Source organism: Macrotis lagotis, chromosome 1 (assembly GCF_037893015.1).
Source record: "Macrotis lagotis isolate mMagLag1 chromosome 1, bilby.v1.9.chrom.fasta, whole genome shotgun sequence".
Lineage (NCBI taxonomy): Eukaryota > Metazoa > Chordata > Mammalia > Peramelemorphia > Peramelidae > Macrotis > Macrotis lagotis.
In genome coordinates, this window is record NC_133658.1 from 733,024,160 (window position 1) to 733,038,973 (window position 14,814).

The 14,814-nt window shown below is 34.8% G+C and overlaps 1 protein-coding gene across 2 annotated transcripts in view; it reads left to right on the forward strand.

The window, feature by feature from the left end:
- USP12 (ubiquitin specific peptidase 12) overlaps window positions 1–14,814 on the forward strand; it is a 140,009-nt gene that overhangs the window by 372 nt on the left and 124,823 nt on the right. Inside the window, exon 1 of one of the 2 annotated variants that reach the window (XM_074216163.1) lies at window positions 13,773–13,849. The exons of the other annotated variant lie outside the window; for it this stretch is intronic. Coding sequence (XP_074072264.1) covers window positions 13,847–13,849 — 3 coding nt within the window. The 5' untranslated portion in view covers window positions 13,773–13,846. Of the gene's footprint in view, window positions 1–13,772; window positions 13,850–14,814 lie in introns of those variants that run through there. 2 annotated transcript variants of the gene reach the window in all.

A 14,814-nucleotide genomic window follows, 5' to 3' on the forward strand; every position in this document is an offset into this window, starting at 1 on the left:
GTAAGTGAACTTACAAAGTAAATTAAAATAATTGATGTGTTCCCTTCAGGGTACATGTGCCTACACTGGAAACATTTTCCTTCTCATTATTTAAAGTCTTGCCTTGATAAAACATTCAACATAAAATATTTAGTGGGAGTTTTCACTGGTTCTTCAGGATCCTAAGAGATAATTTAATTTAATTTTAATGCTACAGCATTAAAAATCTTTTTGGCAGAAGAAGGGAGGAAGGAAAAGAAGTCTGAGAAGGGGGGGAGTGGGTGAGAAGAGAACAAGGAAGACAATTTTACTTAGTCTTGCCAAGTTCAGAGACACAGGCATACACGGAAAGTATATTTCCCTTTCTTAGAAACTGAGAATTATCTGCCTCCTTTTAGTAATTGCCCTATAAATCCAAAGAAACACTGACTTCTCTTCTTTCTTTTTTTTCCTTCTCTTCTATAAATGTTTAATGACTGCTTAATAGGTGCAAGGCCCAGTGTTGGGTGATATAAAGCGATAAAGATCAATTAAAACCTAGACCATACCCTTAAGGAGTTTGTAATCTAATAGTGAAGCTAAGATATACATATAATTCAAAACCAGAAAAGTTTATTAGGGACTTACTATGTGCATGGTGGTAGAGATAACCTAGCACCAACTCACCCCCAAACCTTTCAAGTCTTCTTATACCCTATTCAACAGCAAATACTCTTGATCCAAGATACTAACCTGGCTATACTACTCCATCTCTTGGCTGGGCACTTTCTCTGCCTGTACCCCAGGTCTGCAATACTCTACTTTGACCTGGTGACCTCTCTGGCTTCCATCTAAAATCTTACTTTCTGCAGGAAGTTTTCCCTAACCTAACCAACCTAAATAATAATTCTTGGAGCTTCAATCTTCTGAACTACAATTCATAGGATTCTATTTTTCAAACTATGCTACCAGTTTCCATCCATTGTTCTCCCTCTCCTTTCTCTTCTCTGTTAATTATTCTCATACTTTGAACACCTATTCTTCTCAGTTTCTTCTGTTCCTAGGAGCACTCAAGAAAGGTTCATCAAAATCAAAGTATGACATTCATGGATATGATGTCTGATTACAAGAATGAAAGCAACAAAACATTCTTAAGATTTAAAGACATTCAAAATTGTAAACACTAATCATCTTTTAGGGAAAAAAAATCTCTGGAAGTATCAAGAGTTCTTTTTAAAAATGAGTATAAATTTTAAACATTATTCTTATAAGGAAAAAGAAAACAAAATCAAAGGTAATAGAACCTCAGACAGGACCTGAGGTGTCAATGAGAAAATTATTTTCATTGTGTGTTACTTGTTAAATTGTTATGTACTCTCTTTAAATATAAGCTTTCATCCCTTATTTATGTGCTTATTTGACATTTTTTGACTGAACTATTGAGTTTATAATTTTAAAGACAATTTCAATTTTAATTTTTTTATTATTATTATTATTTTAAGTTTTTTTGCAAGGCAATGGGGTTAAGTGGCTTGCCTAAGACCACACAGGTAATTATTAAGTGTTTGAGGCCGGATTTGAACTCAGGTACTCCTGAATCCAGCCAGTGCTCTATGCACTGTGCCACCTAGCCACCCCAGCAATTTTAATTTTTAAAGGTCATATTTAATTACTTTTCAAATGGTTATCAGGAAGGAACTATTTTGAAAAAAATACAGTTGTTGATGCCCACTATATTTAATTCCAATGATAGAACAATTAATGAATGAGAAATAATAATAATAATAACGACCCATGATACCTTTGATTTCTACATTTTTAAACTGATCATGTCTCATATAATTTCTTAATGTGTATTTGTCTTTTATTTCAGTGACAAAGGGAGATAATTTTAAAAATTAAATAATAAAATCATAACTGAAATTTATCTAGATTTTAAAGGGTTTTGTACATATGATTTCATTTGATGTTCACAACAATTCCATTTTGTGTAGATGAAGAAATTGAAAGTGACTAGCCCAGAGTGTCACCATTACTAAAAATTTACAATGGGATTTAAATCCAAGTCTTTCTGGTGTCTAGACCAAGGGCTTTAATCACTGAGCAATGCCACTTGCCATATTTTTCATAAACAATATGTTCAATTTTTGAAGGGGAAAATTCCCTCCAATATATATTCAGATATACACACAGTGTTTAAGTAAATAAGTATGTGTGGATGTATTGGGAGAGGATGGAAAGGCTGATGATTTTATTTTTAACTACAATCCATGAAAAAACAGGAATGTAAAACAAAGGAACTGGGACAGAGGTCTCTGGCTCCTCTGGTTTCTCCCAATCCTTTTCCCTAAGTTAATGTGCATGGCAACTAGGACAGAAAATTGGAAAGATTGGGTAAGAATTATAAATGCAGTAATGCAGAAGGGGGATAGAGAAGGCAGTACGAATTTGGTTATTTTAGAAGCTCTATTCTCCTTAGAGACACAAAGCGAATACAGAATAAAATACAGAGAAAAATAATTAGAAAATAGAATTTTTAAAAACTAGAGGGAAGAGAAATAATAAGAGACAAAGAGCACAGTTTTCACTGGAAAACATGATCAAGAGTATCTGTCTGTCTATCTAATGATATATTGACATAATATGTGGTCTGTCTGTCTATCTATCTATCTATCTATCTATCAATCTATCTATCTAATGGTATATTGACATAATATGTGGCCTTATCACTATGGGCCTTGAATGCCATTGTAGGTTGTTTGGATTTTATCTTATGCACATAACCATTAATAATTAATATAGGTATTAAAGAGTTTTAAAAAACTAATTAGATGTTAGTGTGCTAGATGAAATGGAGTAAGGAGAGACTAAAAGCCAGAAAATAGTTGCAAAGCAATGGCAAAATTACAGACATGAGGTAATGAAGACTTGAATTACTATAGCTGCAGTGGCAATGGAAAGGAAAGAATGGACTAAAAAGTGTCTACTTAGAGATTTAAAAATGCTGTGGTTTTAGGATCTGTAATGATTTGCTTCCATTCAAACCCTGAGCCCTATTATAGAAAATGGAATGGGCTTCTTTGACCCAAGTAATAAAATGAGAAAGAACAAATGAAGTCAACATCCCCTGACATCATTGCAATTTCCTCCAACAAATTTCATTATTAACATCATCAATGCTTTTTAATATGTGTCCATTTGATATTCCTATTCATAGACATGCTTCTGTATTATCTCTTAAAGGAAAACAAAGGTAAAAGAAAATTTTCTGTTAGAAACTTTTGCTTAATAACTGCAGGTCATGCCTAGACCATTTAATAATACACCTGGGACAAGAGGTACTTAAAACACTTAAAGCATAACCATATATTCAAGAGATGGGAATTGCTCCTAAGGAGATTTGATAGAGAAATCAGTATTCCGGTGTTATTTATTTGAACCTGGTATGTGTCCCTGAAAAAGATCATATTGACATCCTGATTTCATAGGGGTCAAGCTCTTCCTTAAGATTAAGATTTAGTCTTAATACCTAAGCTTCTTTCATTAGTATAATTTCTACTTCCTCATGCAGCTGGAACTGTGAAGTGAATTAATCAATATTTACTTGTTCAATGCTATTAGGAGCAGTTAGGTGGCAGAGTGGATAGAAAACCGGATGGGGAAAAGGTTACCATATATTTCTCAGGGTTATCGTGAGGATCAAATGTGATAAATTTGCAAAGCATTTAGTACAATGCTTGGGACATAGTAGATGCTGAATAAATGATTGTTTCTTTTGTTCTTTCCTGGCTCCTGGAACTAAAAAGTGCACATTGCTTCACTGGATATTAGACAAAAGCTTACTGTACTCTTCCTCACTATCCTACCCCTTTGGGAAATTCAGTTCTCAGGATGCAACTAAGTAAAAAAGCCAGCTTAGACAAAGAAAATGTCTCTCTGTGGTTATGTTCATTTGTGTCTGACTCTTCATGACCTTTCATTTGGGATTTTCTTGATAAAGATCCTTAGAGTGGTTTGCCCTTGGGAAACTGAGGCAAATGAAATTGAATGACATGCCCAGGGTTACACAACTAGTAAATATCTTAGGCCTGATTTGAACTCAGCAAGATTTGTCAGAGAGATTCCATGTTCAATCCTCCATCCACCGGACTTTTTAGCTAATGCTTTTTCTGAAGTAGAACTCTCAAATGTAAAGCCAAGTAAAATTATGAATGGGTCAGTCAGCCTTTATTAGGTGTTTGGGGCAGCTAGGCAGCATAATGGTTAGAGCACTGTCACTTGCCACTTAACTCTGACTGTCTCACATCCAGGGCCATCTCCAGTCATCCTGACTCATATCTGGCTACTGGACCCAGATATGACTTAGCATAGCAGTTCCTCACTCAAATACAATTCATGCCCTTGTCATGGTATCACCTACCTGATGTCATGGTTTTTCCAAGAATGAAGGACAAACAGCATTAGGTGTTTACTCTGGGTTCAGGTACTACCCTTGGAACACAAAGAGTTAAAAACAATCCCTGCCCTCAAGGATTTTACATTCTCATGGGAGAAATAACACATAAATTTGCATACAGAGTATATGAAAGGTAACCTGAGTGGGTATTACAGGTGAAGGGGACAGGAAAGGTCTCTTGCCAAAAGTGAGATTTGAGCTGAATCTTGAAGGAATCCAGAGAAGCTAAGGGGCAAGGGGAAGGAAGGAGAGAATTCCAGGAAAGGGGGTAGAGGGTCATATAGTGCAAAGAGAAAGGAGAAGAGGGGTGTGTGCAAACAATAGAAAGTATGTCAATGTTGCTGAAACACAGAATGCTTGGAGATGGAAGGAAAAAAATGTTTAAGAGGACTGGAAAGGTAGAAAAGGTCATAAAAATCTTTAAAATTCATATAAAGGAATTTGCATTTCCTCCTGGAGTCATCAATGGTGGGTGATGATGGGTTAATATGGTCAGGGACTATGCTTTAGGAAAAATCTCTGGAAGCTGAGGAGAGGAAAGAGTAGAGAAAGAGAAGACAAAGAGGCCAATTAGAAGGCTGCCATTGCAGTCTAGAAGAGAGGTGATGAGGGTCTGAAATAAGGTAGTATTTGAGAGCAGAGAAAGAGACTTATTAGAAAAATGTTATAAAGAGAAATATGAAAAAACCTAAAAATAGTAATTGACAATGGGTAGATTCTCAATTTGGTAATGGCATATTTGAAGATTTTTTTTAGGTTTTTTTTTTTGCAAGGCAAATGGGGTTAAGTGGCTTGCCCAAGGCCACACAGCTAGGTAATCATTAAGTGTCTCAGGCCAGATTTGAACTCGGGTACTCCTGACTCCAGGGCCAGTGCTCTATCCACTATGCCACCTAGCTGCCCCCATATATTTGAAGATATTTTAAATCATCTGGGCCAGTTACCAAAAACAAAGTCAGATATTCTTCAAAGATAGTGAACTATTTCTTAGGGTAAAAAATAAATCTATATACTTTAGAATGTAAGTTTCCCAAGGACAGGAACTATTTTTTTCTTTCTTTGTAATTTCATGTAACTAGGCAATAGTACATACAGCCAAAAAGAAGTGCCTGGTATATAATAAAAGCTTAATAAATGTTTGTTGATATTATCTGATATCCCTTTCACTGTCATGTTTGCCCAATGATCTTCACTTATGAAATAGAAATCTCTAAGCCCAAAACAGTAATAATTGTTCTTGTCATTCATGGTTAAAAAAGCAACAAAAACAAACTTTTCTTCTTTTTTTTTCAATTAGTATTTTATTTTTCCCCAATTACATATTTTTTCAACATTTATTTTTGTAAGATTTCAAATTTCAAGTTTTTCTCCTTTTCTCCCTCCCCTCCCCCCCTTTCCAAGACAGCAAGCCATCTGATATAGGTTATACATGTACAATCATGAAAAAAAAAAACTTTTCAAATGCCACTTGCTATACAGTTTTGGAAAAGGATAGAAATGATAAGTGTTGTCTAAGGTTGCATAGTGAGTAAATGGCAGAACAAAACTATAAACCAAATCTTAGACTTCAAGAATGGCATTTGAGCTTAGAAGAACATATTGCTTCTTTTAAAATAACATTTACTTTATGACCCCTCTCTTGCAGGGCTAGTCTTGTTACATATGTACAATTCGGTATTCTAAGATACTCTGAAGGATTTGTGTATCTCTCTCCTATCATTATTAACTGGACCTACCATTGGTTGAATTGCCTCCAAATTAGGGGACAAAAACTATTACTCCTGGTCCTACCTAATTACTTAACATCAAATTAGTTTTTACAGAGGGATATTTACTTCAAAGATATAGCAAGAACAAATGTACAAACATTTCCTCCAACACATTTGAGACATACTCTTCTTTAACTACCTTATTCTCTGAGAGAATAATTTTGAAATTTAGTTCACTTCCTATGTAACACTGGTCCTACCAAGTTCATATCCAGGTGTGGCACCAGATGAATCCTTCCATTGAGCTAGAGTCTTGAAGGTCACTCCCAAAAATCAGTCCTTGCCCTCCCAGATATCAATATTGCACTAGCTATAAAATCAAGCCTGGATCTCAGCTTCCAGATTCCTACAACATGGAAAATATGAGCTCCTTAGTCACTGAAGTGAATGAGGACTAGAGAATATAGCTAAAGGAGATAAAACTTTTTGAATGTCTCCATAGTCAATCAAAGAGTTTTCCTTTTAACACAAGGTTAGCAGACCAGAACCACTCACAAACTGTTTAGGAATATTTCATATATATCTCTCCAAGGTATTTTCCTTAGACATTATCAGGATTCTCCCTGAAATAACTCCTCAACATCTTCCAACTGAAGAGATGCCATTTTCTCCCCTAGTATCTCAATGTGGAAATAACCGCTCAGGTATTCTGGACATGTACCAGGTGCCCCATTATATATTAACAAAACTATGAATGTGTTTAACATTTTTCCTAAGTTGCTTAAGTTAAACTCTAATGTTTCATCATAGCATGGCAGTGATTCTAGGTTCTCAAAATCCTTTTCATCAAAGTATAGGCTTTACACTATTAGTGTATATAATGTAATATATAATCACTAATGAATGTAATCCTTGTATAAGATGAAATTTAATTTCTGAGGACTGTCTAACTCAGCATGGAAAGGTTCATCACCAGTAGGTTTACTATTAGTGATGAATTTTTTTAACCATGGTATCTCATGAAGCAAAGAAAAATATAAGATGTCCTTTCTCATAAGCATGATGCCTCTTTTCTATGGTAATGGTGATAGAGTGGTGGGAATGGGGGTAGAAGATACTAAGAATGGCACCCTTTTTTGACTGTAAACATTAATTTAGCTATTGGTATTCCAAGTATGACATTCTTTCTTGATGATTAATAACTGGACATATTACTTGAGGATCTGAATCCTATCACCTTGACATTCTTGCTATTAAAATAGAAGTTGCAGTTATTTGGAAGAATGACTCAGTTTCTCCTTAGGGAAGCAACTAATGTAGTTAGCAGGGCTGGTTTTCTCTTTTCAGTCCAAGGAAATATTGTTTCATGAATATTTTGTCATCCTGTATTACAGTATTCATAAGTGAGAAAAGACCAATATATAAATAATTACAACTTATGCTCGAATATCTGTTTCAAGGCATGAAGAGGTAAAAGACCCTCAACATTACATACATATCTACCTTGATTCATATTAACCTCAATGCAAAGGGTGGTAAGGATGGCAAGAAATATGCTAGAAAATGTGAATCAGAAATAAGGAATAAAAGAGGACAATAAATATATTATCATAAATACTTTCTTGAAGAAAAGATTCTGAAAGCTAGGTATAGAAAGGACAAAATAATGTTAATTTTTTTTATTTTAACAGACAGGAAATTGCTCATTATTGATGCAGGAGTTATTTTTAAATCAGTTATCAGTGTAGTCAGTAAAGGTCAAAATTTGCTCAAAACTAGAAAAACTTATAATTAGAAAAAGAAGTGTTATACAGTTGGAACTCCTTATTAAGCTATTTAAACAAAGTATTACAAAAATGGGATAGAAATGTAAGAAAGAACATGGGAGAAAGAGAATAAGCATTTATTAAAAGTTTTACTGTGTGCCAGTAATATTATCTCATTTGATCAAACAGGATAATAATTGTATTGTGTAAGTACAATGTTTGGCACATAGTGCTATATAAATGTTAGCTTTTATAATCATCATCATCATCATCATTATCTTTACAACAACTCTGTGAGATAGGTCCTATTTCCATTCCTATCTTTACAAATGAGACCAGGGTCATATAGCTATTAAGTATCTGAGGCTGAATTTAAAAACAAATCTTGACTCTAGGGTCCATCTACTGTGACACCCAGCTGCTATAGACACTGATCCTATTCAAAATAAACTACTCTATATAAAACATTTTGCAAACCTTACAATGCTATAAAATGTTAGCTGCTATTGTCCAATAAATTCATACTGAAGTTTAATAAAAACTAGCATAATGAAGAGACCAAAATCATCTAAAAATTTTGGGGGTTTTTTATGCGTGTTTTTTTTTCAGAAAGGAAATATTTCACTTAACTGACAAATATAAAAACATAGCAGCTGAGGGTAATATTAGCTTATAACATAAACTTGTTTATAAAATATTATGGAGAATAATGGAAAATTCTGAGTAGTATTGCTTCATAAAACAGGGAGAAACAGCTGAAGGCAAGAACCAGTTTAAAGAAAGCGTGATAGGAAATCCAACTAAGAAAAGTCATCCCAAGGGCATTTAAAGATAAAAAGGGATTAGAAAACAAATAGAAGAATGAAAAAGGTCTGCAAAGATTTTTTGCAATAAACATTTTTTTAGGTTTTTTTTTTTTAAGTTTTTGCAAGGCAAATGGGGTTAAGTGGCTTGCCCAAGGCCACACAGCTAGGTAATTATTAAGTGTCTGAAACTGGATTTGAACCCAGGTACTCCTGACTCCAGGGCTGGTGCTCTATCCACTGCGCCACTTAGTCGCCCCTGCAATAAACATTTTGACAATAAAAAAAAATACAGTCACCCTGCTTGAATTCTAACATCACAAACCTGGATTGCTTGTATGGATATTAGAAATGCACTAAAAAAGAGCAAAACAAAGGGGAAAAGCTGCTAGATTAGACCATGAAAAAAAAAGAGTAGAATTGTAGTGGAAATTAGACAATTATCAAAGTTTTGAGGGATAGAAACCCAAGACATCCAAGGAAAGGAAGATAGGAAAGGAAGATAGTAAAGCCAAGAATTAAGAGGACTGCTCATGAAAAATTGCAAGCTACTCAAAAAACTTCAAACTTCTCCCTGAAATGAAGGTCCATTTTTTAATACTAATATTCTACTAGTGTTATTGTTGAACAATGAATCATGGCACACTACCTTCTCTAAAGGATTGAGTATTGCCCAGGGGAAAATGCAAAGTTCATGGAGGTGTTAGAAGGCCACAATATATATACTAAATTAAAAAATATGAAGAACCATAACAAAGAATAGTATTAAAGAAATGCACGATTGAAAAAAAATGATCTTTTTGTGGTCTGATTGGAGGTTAGCCATTAGATGATCTATATGAATACCAGATAACCCTCTGGTATCAAGAGAAAGCAAGGAAGGCTGTCAACATGTTGGGTGGATCTCTTTTAGTCAATTTTTGAGAAGATTTGGTCAAGTCTCAGTCACAAAAGAATGTTACTTCTCTACTCAATAAACTCCTATTGCCCTCAGTAACAAATGCAAAATGTTCTGTTTGACCCTCTAAGCCTTTCAAAAATTAGCCCCTTTCTACCTTTCCAGTCTTCTCAAACCTTACTTCCAAAAAACATACTCTTTGATCTACTGACAGTGGTCTTATAGCAAACATTTCACTCCATTGCCAGGTATTTTCTCTGGCTATCTCCCATGCTTGGAATGCTCTCTCTCCTCTGCTCTCACTACTCACCACCCGGTTTCTTGATTTATTGATTGAGATATGGTTTATAATCTCTAACATTATAAGGAACACCTGCATTGATTAGGCAAAATTGTTGAACAATGTTATCTCTGTTGCTACATCTACCAAGGAATTATATATGGCTTAAATGTTCAGGGTCTGTTTCTTACACTAATATCTCTCACAGAGACATGAGAGTACTTGCTCTCTTGGTTGGTTTGCTTATTCCAGCCTTCCCTCACACTAGCAGACTCAATTCAGACAAGGACCACCACCACCAGGTTACACACAAATGATTCCTAGTGTATAATATTATTGAGGAATATATTTTCTCTACTGAGCAATTCAGTTCTGAAGCTCTCTACAATGCTTTTCCTTTTATATAAATCCTGTCAGTTACAATACATCTTAAACATAACCATTTGCTTCTCAATAAAGCAGAATAAATAACAGTGATACCATAGGAATTCACATATCAAAGAAAATGCAGGAATAATATATCATATTCACACACAAACCTGAATCATATTTGCTCACCAATTAAATCAATCATGTGAGTGTGCACACAATTACAGAATCCTGCCAAACTAATATATGATGAAAGAAGTCCCAGGTGCTCAAGGTAACAACTCTGGAACCATAAATTTCTCTCTCAGGAAATAATAATGCTTTGGTGAGTGTAGGGTCTTGTGTTAAATAGACACTTCTGCTAAGCTGAATCATGTAATGCTTGACTAACACCCCACTAAACCTGACATCTCACACTAGTTTATCCACTGATGACTTCTCTGCTTTTACTCTGATCCTCTGCTCAGAGAGATTTACTCAACAACAATTGTTGACTCCCCCACTTCCAATTTTAAACTTACTGATGAAAATCTGAAATCTGTACTTTCACCTCTCTCTTATCTTTCTGGATTCAGACTCTTGAACCTTACTGTATGATTAGTAATCAAATTCTCATTTTCTGTCTATAAACCAATAAATTAAATTTGTCCTATAGAACAAGTCTGGGGTCAATATGTCCAGAACACTATATAGTTGGACATGTTAAAAACTTAGCAAATGCATGTCTCTGAGATCTTTGGGTTAAACTCAACTTTCTGGGGGCAGCTAGTGGATAGGATAGAAAATTGTCTAGCTTGTGTGACCTTGGGCAAGTCATTTAATCCTATTACCTTAGATAAATAATATTAAACTCAACCTTCTGTAACTATTTTTCAGAGTAATTATTTCTCTTAGAACTTTGAGTAGATTTAACTCAGCAACAGCATTAAAAGAACGGAACATTACATCAACATGAATGAGACATACTTTTTTGGTAGAGAATTTAATTCAAGAAGTATTTAAATGTTTATTATGACGATTATTATTCTGCTAAATACCAGGGATACAAATACATTCCCTGTCCTTAAGGAACTTTATCAGAAGATAAAATACATACATAAATAAAATAAGGACATGAGGTAGTGAGTTAAAGTGGGGAATGGAGAGATCACATAATCTGGTAAACTAGATTAAATCTAGTAAAGGGGAGTGAGCGTACATATCAAATAGGGGAATGTGGGGGGAGGTTCCACAGAGGTTGAACCTTAAAGGAAGATAGAATTCTTTTTTTTTTAGTTTTTTTTTTTTTGCAAGGCAGTGGGGTTAAGTGGCTTGCCTAAGTCCACACAGCTAGGTCATTATTAAGCATCTGAGGTCGGATTTGAACTCAGGTACTCCTGACTCCAAAGCCAGTGCTCTATCCACTGCACCACCTAGTGACCCCAGAAGACAAAATTCTGAAAGGTTTATTGATAAAGAATATACTTCAGGAATAGAAGATGGTTTGTGTGGCTGCACAGAGAGGGAAGGAGGACATGCTGAACTTGTTGAACAAATTGTAGTTTTGTTGAATTATAATGAAGAGTCCTTTTCCCCTTCTGATCCCCTCCATTCAATCAGTTGGTAGGTCTAATTGATTCTATCTATAAATGGCTTACCTCTCTTCCCATTTTCCCACTCTTATTGCTATCTTTTTCATTAACTTTCACCTGGGCAATTGTATTATCCTCATAATTGGTTTCCTTGAGTCCAGTCTAGCATTTCCAATTAATTTATACTGAACACTGTTGGAAAAATAATATTCCTAGTAAAGGAGTTTGATTATGTTACTCCCTCATTACAAAGTTAGTGAGTCTCATTTTTCCTACAGGATGAAATACACATTCCTTAGTTTAGCATTCTGGGTTCTCCACGATCTACCTTCAATCTGTTTTTTTTTTTTCTCTAAAATTTTAGGGAAAATTTTATTTTTTTCTCTCATTTCCATTTCCCCATACTCTTTTCTTCTCAGTTGGTCAATCAGTATTAAGTGGTCACTATGTCCCAGGTGTTGTGCAATGGATTTACAAAGAAACGTAAAAGCCAGTCCCTGCTCTCAAGGAGCTCACAGTCTAATTGTGGAGACAACATGTAAATGGCTATGTATAAATTAATTATATAAGACAAAAATGAAAATAAATACCAGAAGGAAGGCACTAGAATTGAGAGGGATTTGGGAAAGGTTTATGGTAGGAGGTGAGATTTTATTTTTTTTTTATTTTTTAAAACTTATTTTATTTATATATTATTTTTTCCCAGTTCTATATAAAAAAAATAACATTTGTTTTTACAATGAATGAGTTCTAAATTCTCTTCCCTCTTCCTACCCACAAGCAATTTGATATAGGTTATAAATGTGGACTCATGCAAAATATTACCATAAATGTCATAATATGAAAGAAAATAGATTCCCCCCTTAAGAAAAATAAAGTTTAAAAAAATTAGGAGGTGAGATTTTAACTGGGACTTAAAGGAAGTCAGGCAAGTCAGACAAAACAAGAGAGATGGAGATCTGAAGAGGGGAGTATCAAACAATTAGAGCCTTCCAAGGGGAAATTCCCCTATACTAGTCATAGGGACATGATGGAGGCTCTAGTACATATCAAGTTTCCATGGGATGTACATGTCTTCTCTAGTGAAACTGGAAGTTGTTTTCCTGGTTCAGCTTTTCTCACTTTACATCAATTAGCATGACTTCCCATGTTTCTCTATATTCACCACATTATTCATATTATTATTCTTACCACAAGGTCATATTCCATTATATTCATTTTTCACAATTTGTTTAATCCTTTCTAGTTATTTGTTACAAAAAATGCTATAAATATTTTGGCATAAAAAGGATTTTTCTTTTTTGACATTGACCTCCCAGGAGTATATACCTAGTAGCAGAATCTCTGGCTCAGAGGGTTATTGATACTTTAATCATTTTTTTCTCATAATTTCAAATTGTTTTCCAGAATATTCACACTAATTTTCTAACCTTATCTGACACTACTATCCCATTATTCATTGAAGTTCCAATCACACTGTATTCCCCAAGCTTAGTTTTCCTCTTGATCTGAAATAAGTTCTTGCATATCCCATTCTTTTGAAAGCTTTCCTTTCCTTAAGAGTCTAGCTCAGGTGCTACCTATTTTGTGAAAACTTCACACAGCTAGTGTTGAGTGCAGATGTAAACTCAGGTCTTCCTGCTTGTGGGACAGGAGCTCTATCCACACTGTACCCTCCTAGGTGGTACCCTGTTCTCTTTTTAAGTACATCACAACATTTTGGAATAGTATGTGGTTGCTTTAAAAAGCAAAGGATGACCTCTACTAGGTGCATGCCTAATCCCTAGTTCTTTTTTGGGGCGGGGCAGGTTTTTGATTTCCTTTATTTTTGGCATTGCACACTTGGATTTCTTTGTTTCATGAGTAGCAAAGGAAAGCTGAGTATAACTGTAGCATGTAACCAACAAAGGACTAATAGGAAGAACAGAAGTAAATGATGTCATCAAAGAATTGTTTGAGAAGAGAAAGAGGGATGACAGAGAACTGGAGTGTACCAATGTTCCCCTTGTGACATCAGGAGGAAGCAAGGACCTCCTATGGTAAGTTTTCATGACATGAATGAAAATCACACAGAAGGGGCAGGCATATATTAAGTTTGAGGAAACATCCGCATTGATGAAGTCCTGAATTCATTTTATTTTAGTCAACAAATTCAATATGGTTAAATGTAAAGTCTTATAATTGGCTATAAAAAGCAAGACTAAAAGACAGGATAGGGGGAAGCATGGCTAAATGATTGATGTGAACAAAACCTAGCAGTGTTATTGGGCTTCAATTTGAGTGAATCAGTATTGTGACATGATAGCCAAAGAAAAAACTAGTACTCAAGGTAGGAAGTAACAGTCTTGCAGGAATTAGTAAACTTAGCTATTTCAGTTTTGGTTACCACAAAGTGGGGAGGATTTCAGTAAAGTGGAGGTGGGAGATTTCTGAACAGGATGGCAAAGTAACTTGTGACCAGTTGAAAGAACAGAATATTGATAACTGCTTTTATCCCATCCATAACAGTCCCTCTTTTCCATAACATTACCAAGAAATAATGTTCAATGGTTTACTAAAATCTAGCTAAAACATGTTTCTAATTTACTAATGTGGCAATCTATCATCTATCTAGATTATTCTGGAGATTAGAAGATTTGTTGGTGTTATGTGTATGAATGTGTAGGGTTTGGGGTTGATTGTATACTACATGTATTTGAAAATTAGATCTATTGTTGAGGGGTTAGTTTTAGTCTGCTTATCTGTCTACATTTCCCTACCCAAATCCTGGCTGAAGTCATCTATTGATAACCAGGTTTTCCTCTTCTTTCTCAAGGAATTCAGTACTTAGCTCCAAGTTTCTGTCTCAACCCTTATTTGTCCTTACACTTGGGAACTTCAGGGTATATACTGACGCCTCCTCAAACATCTTACTTTCTAAGTTTATTTATTACTACCAAGTCCTACCTCTTTATTCCTTCTAAATCACACATAAGGATGGTCATAAATTTGACCACCATCTTTG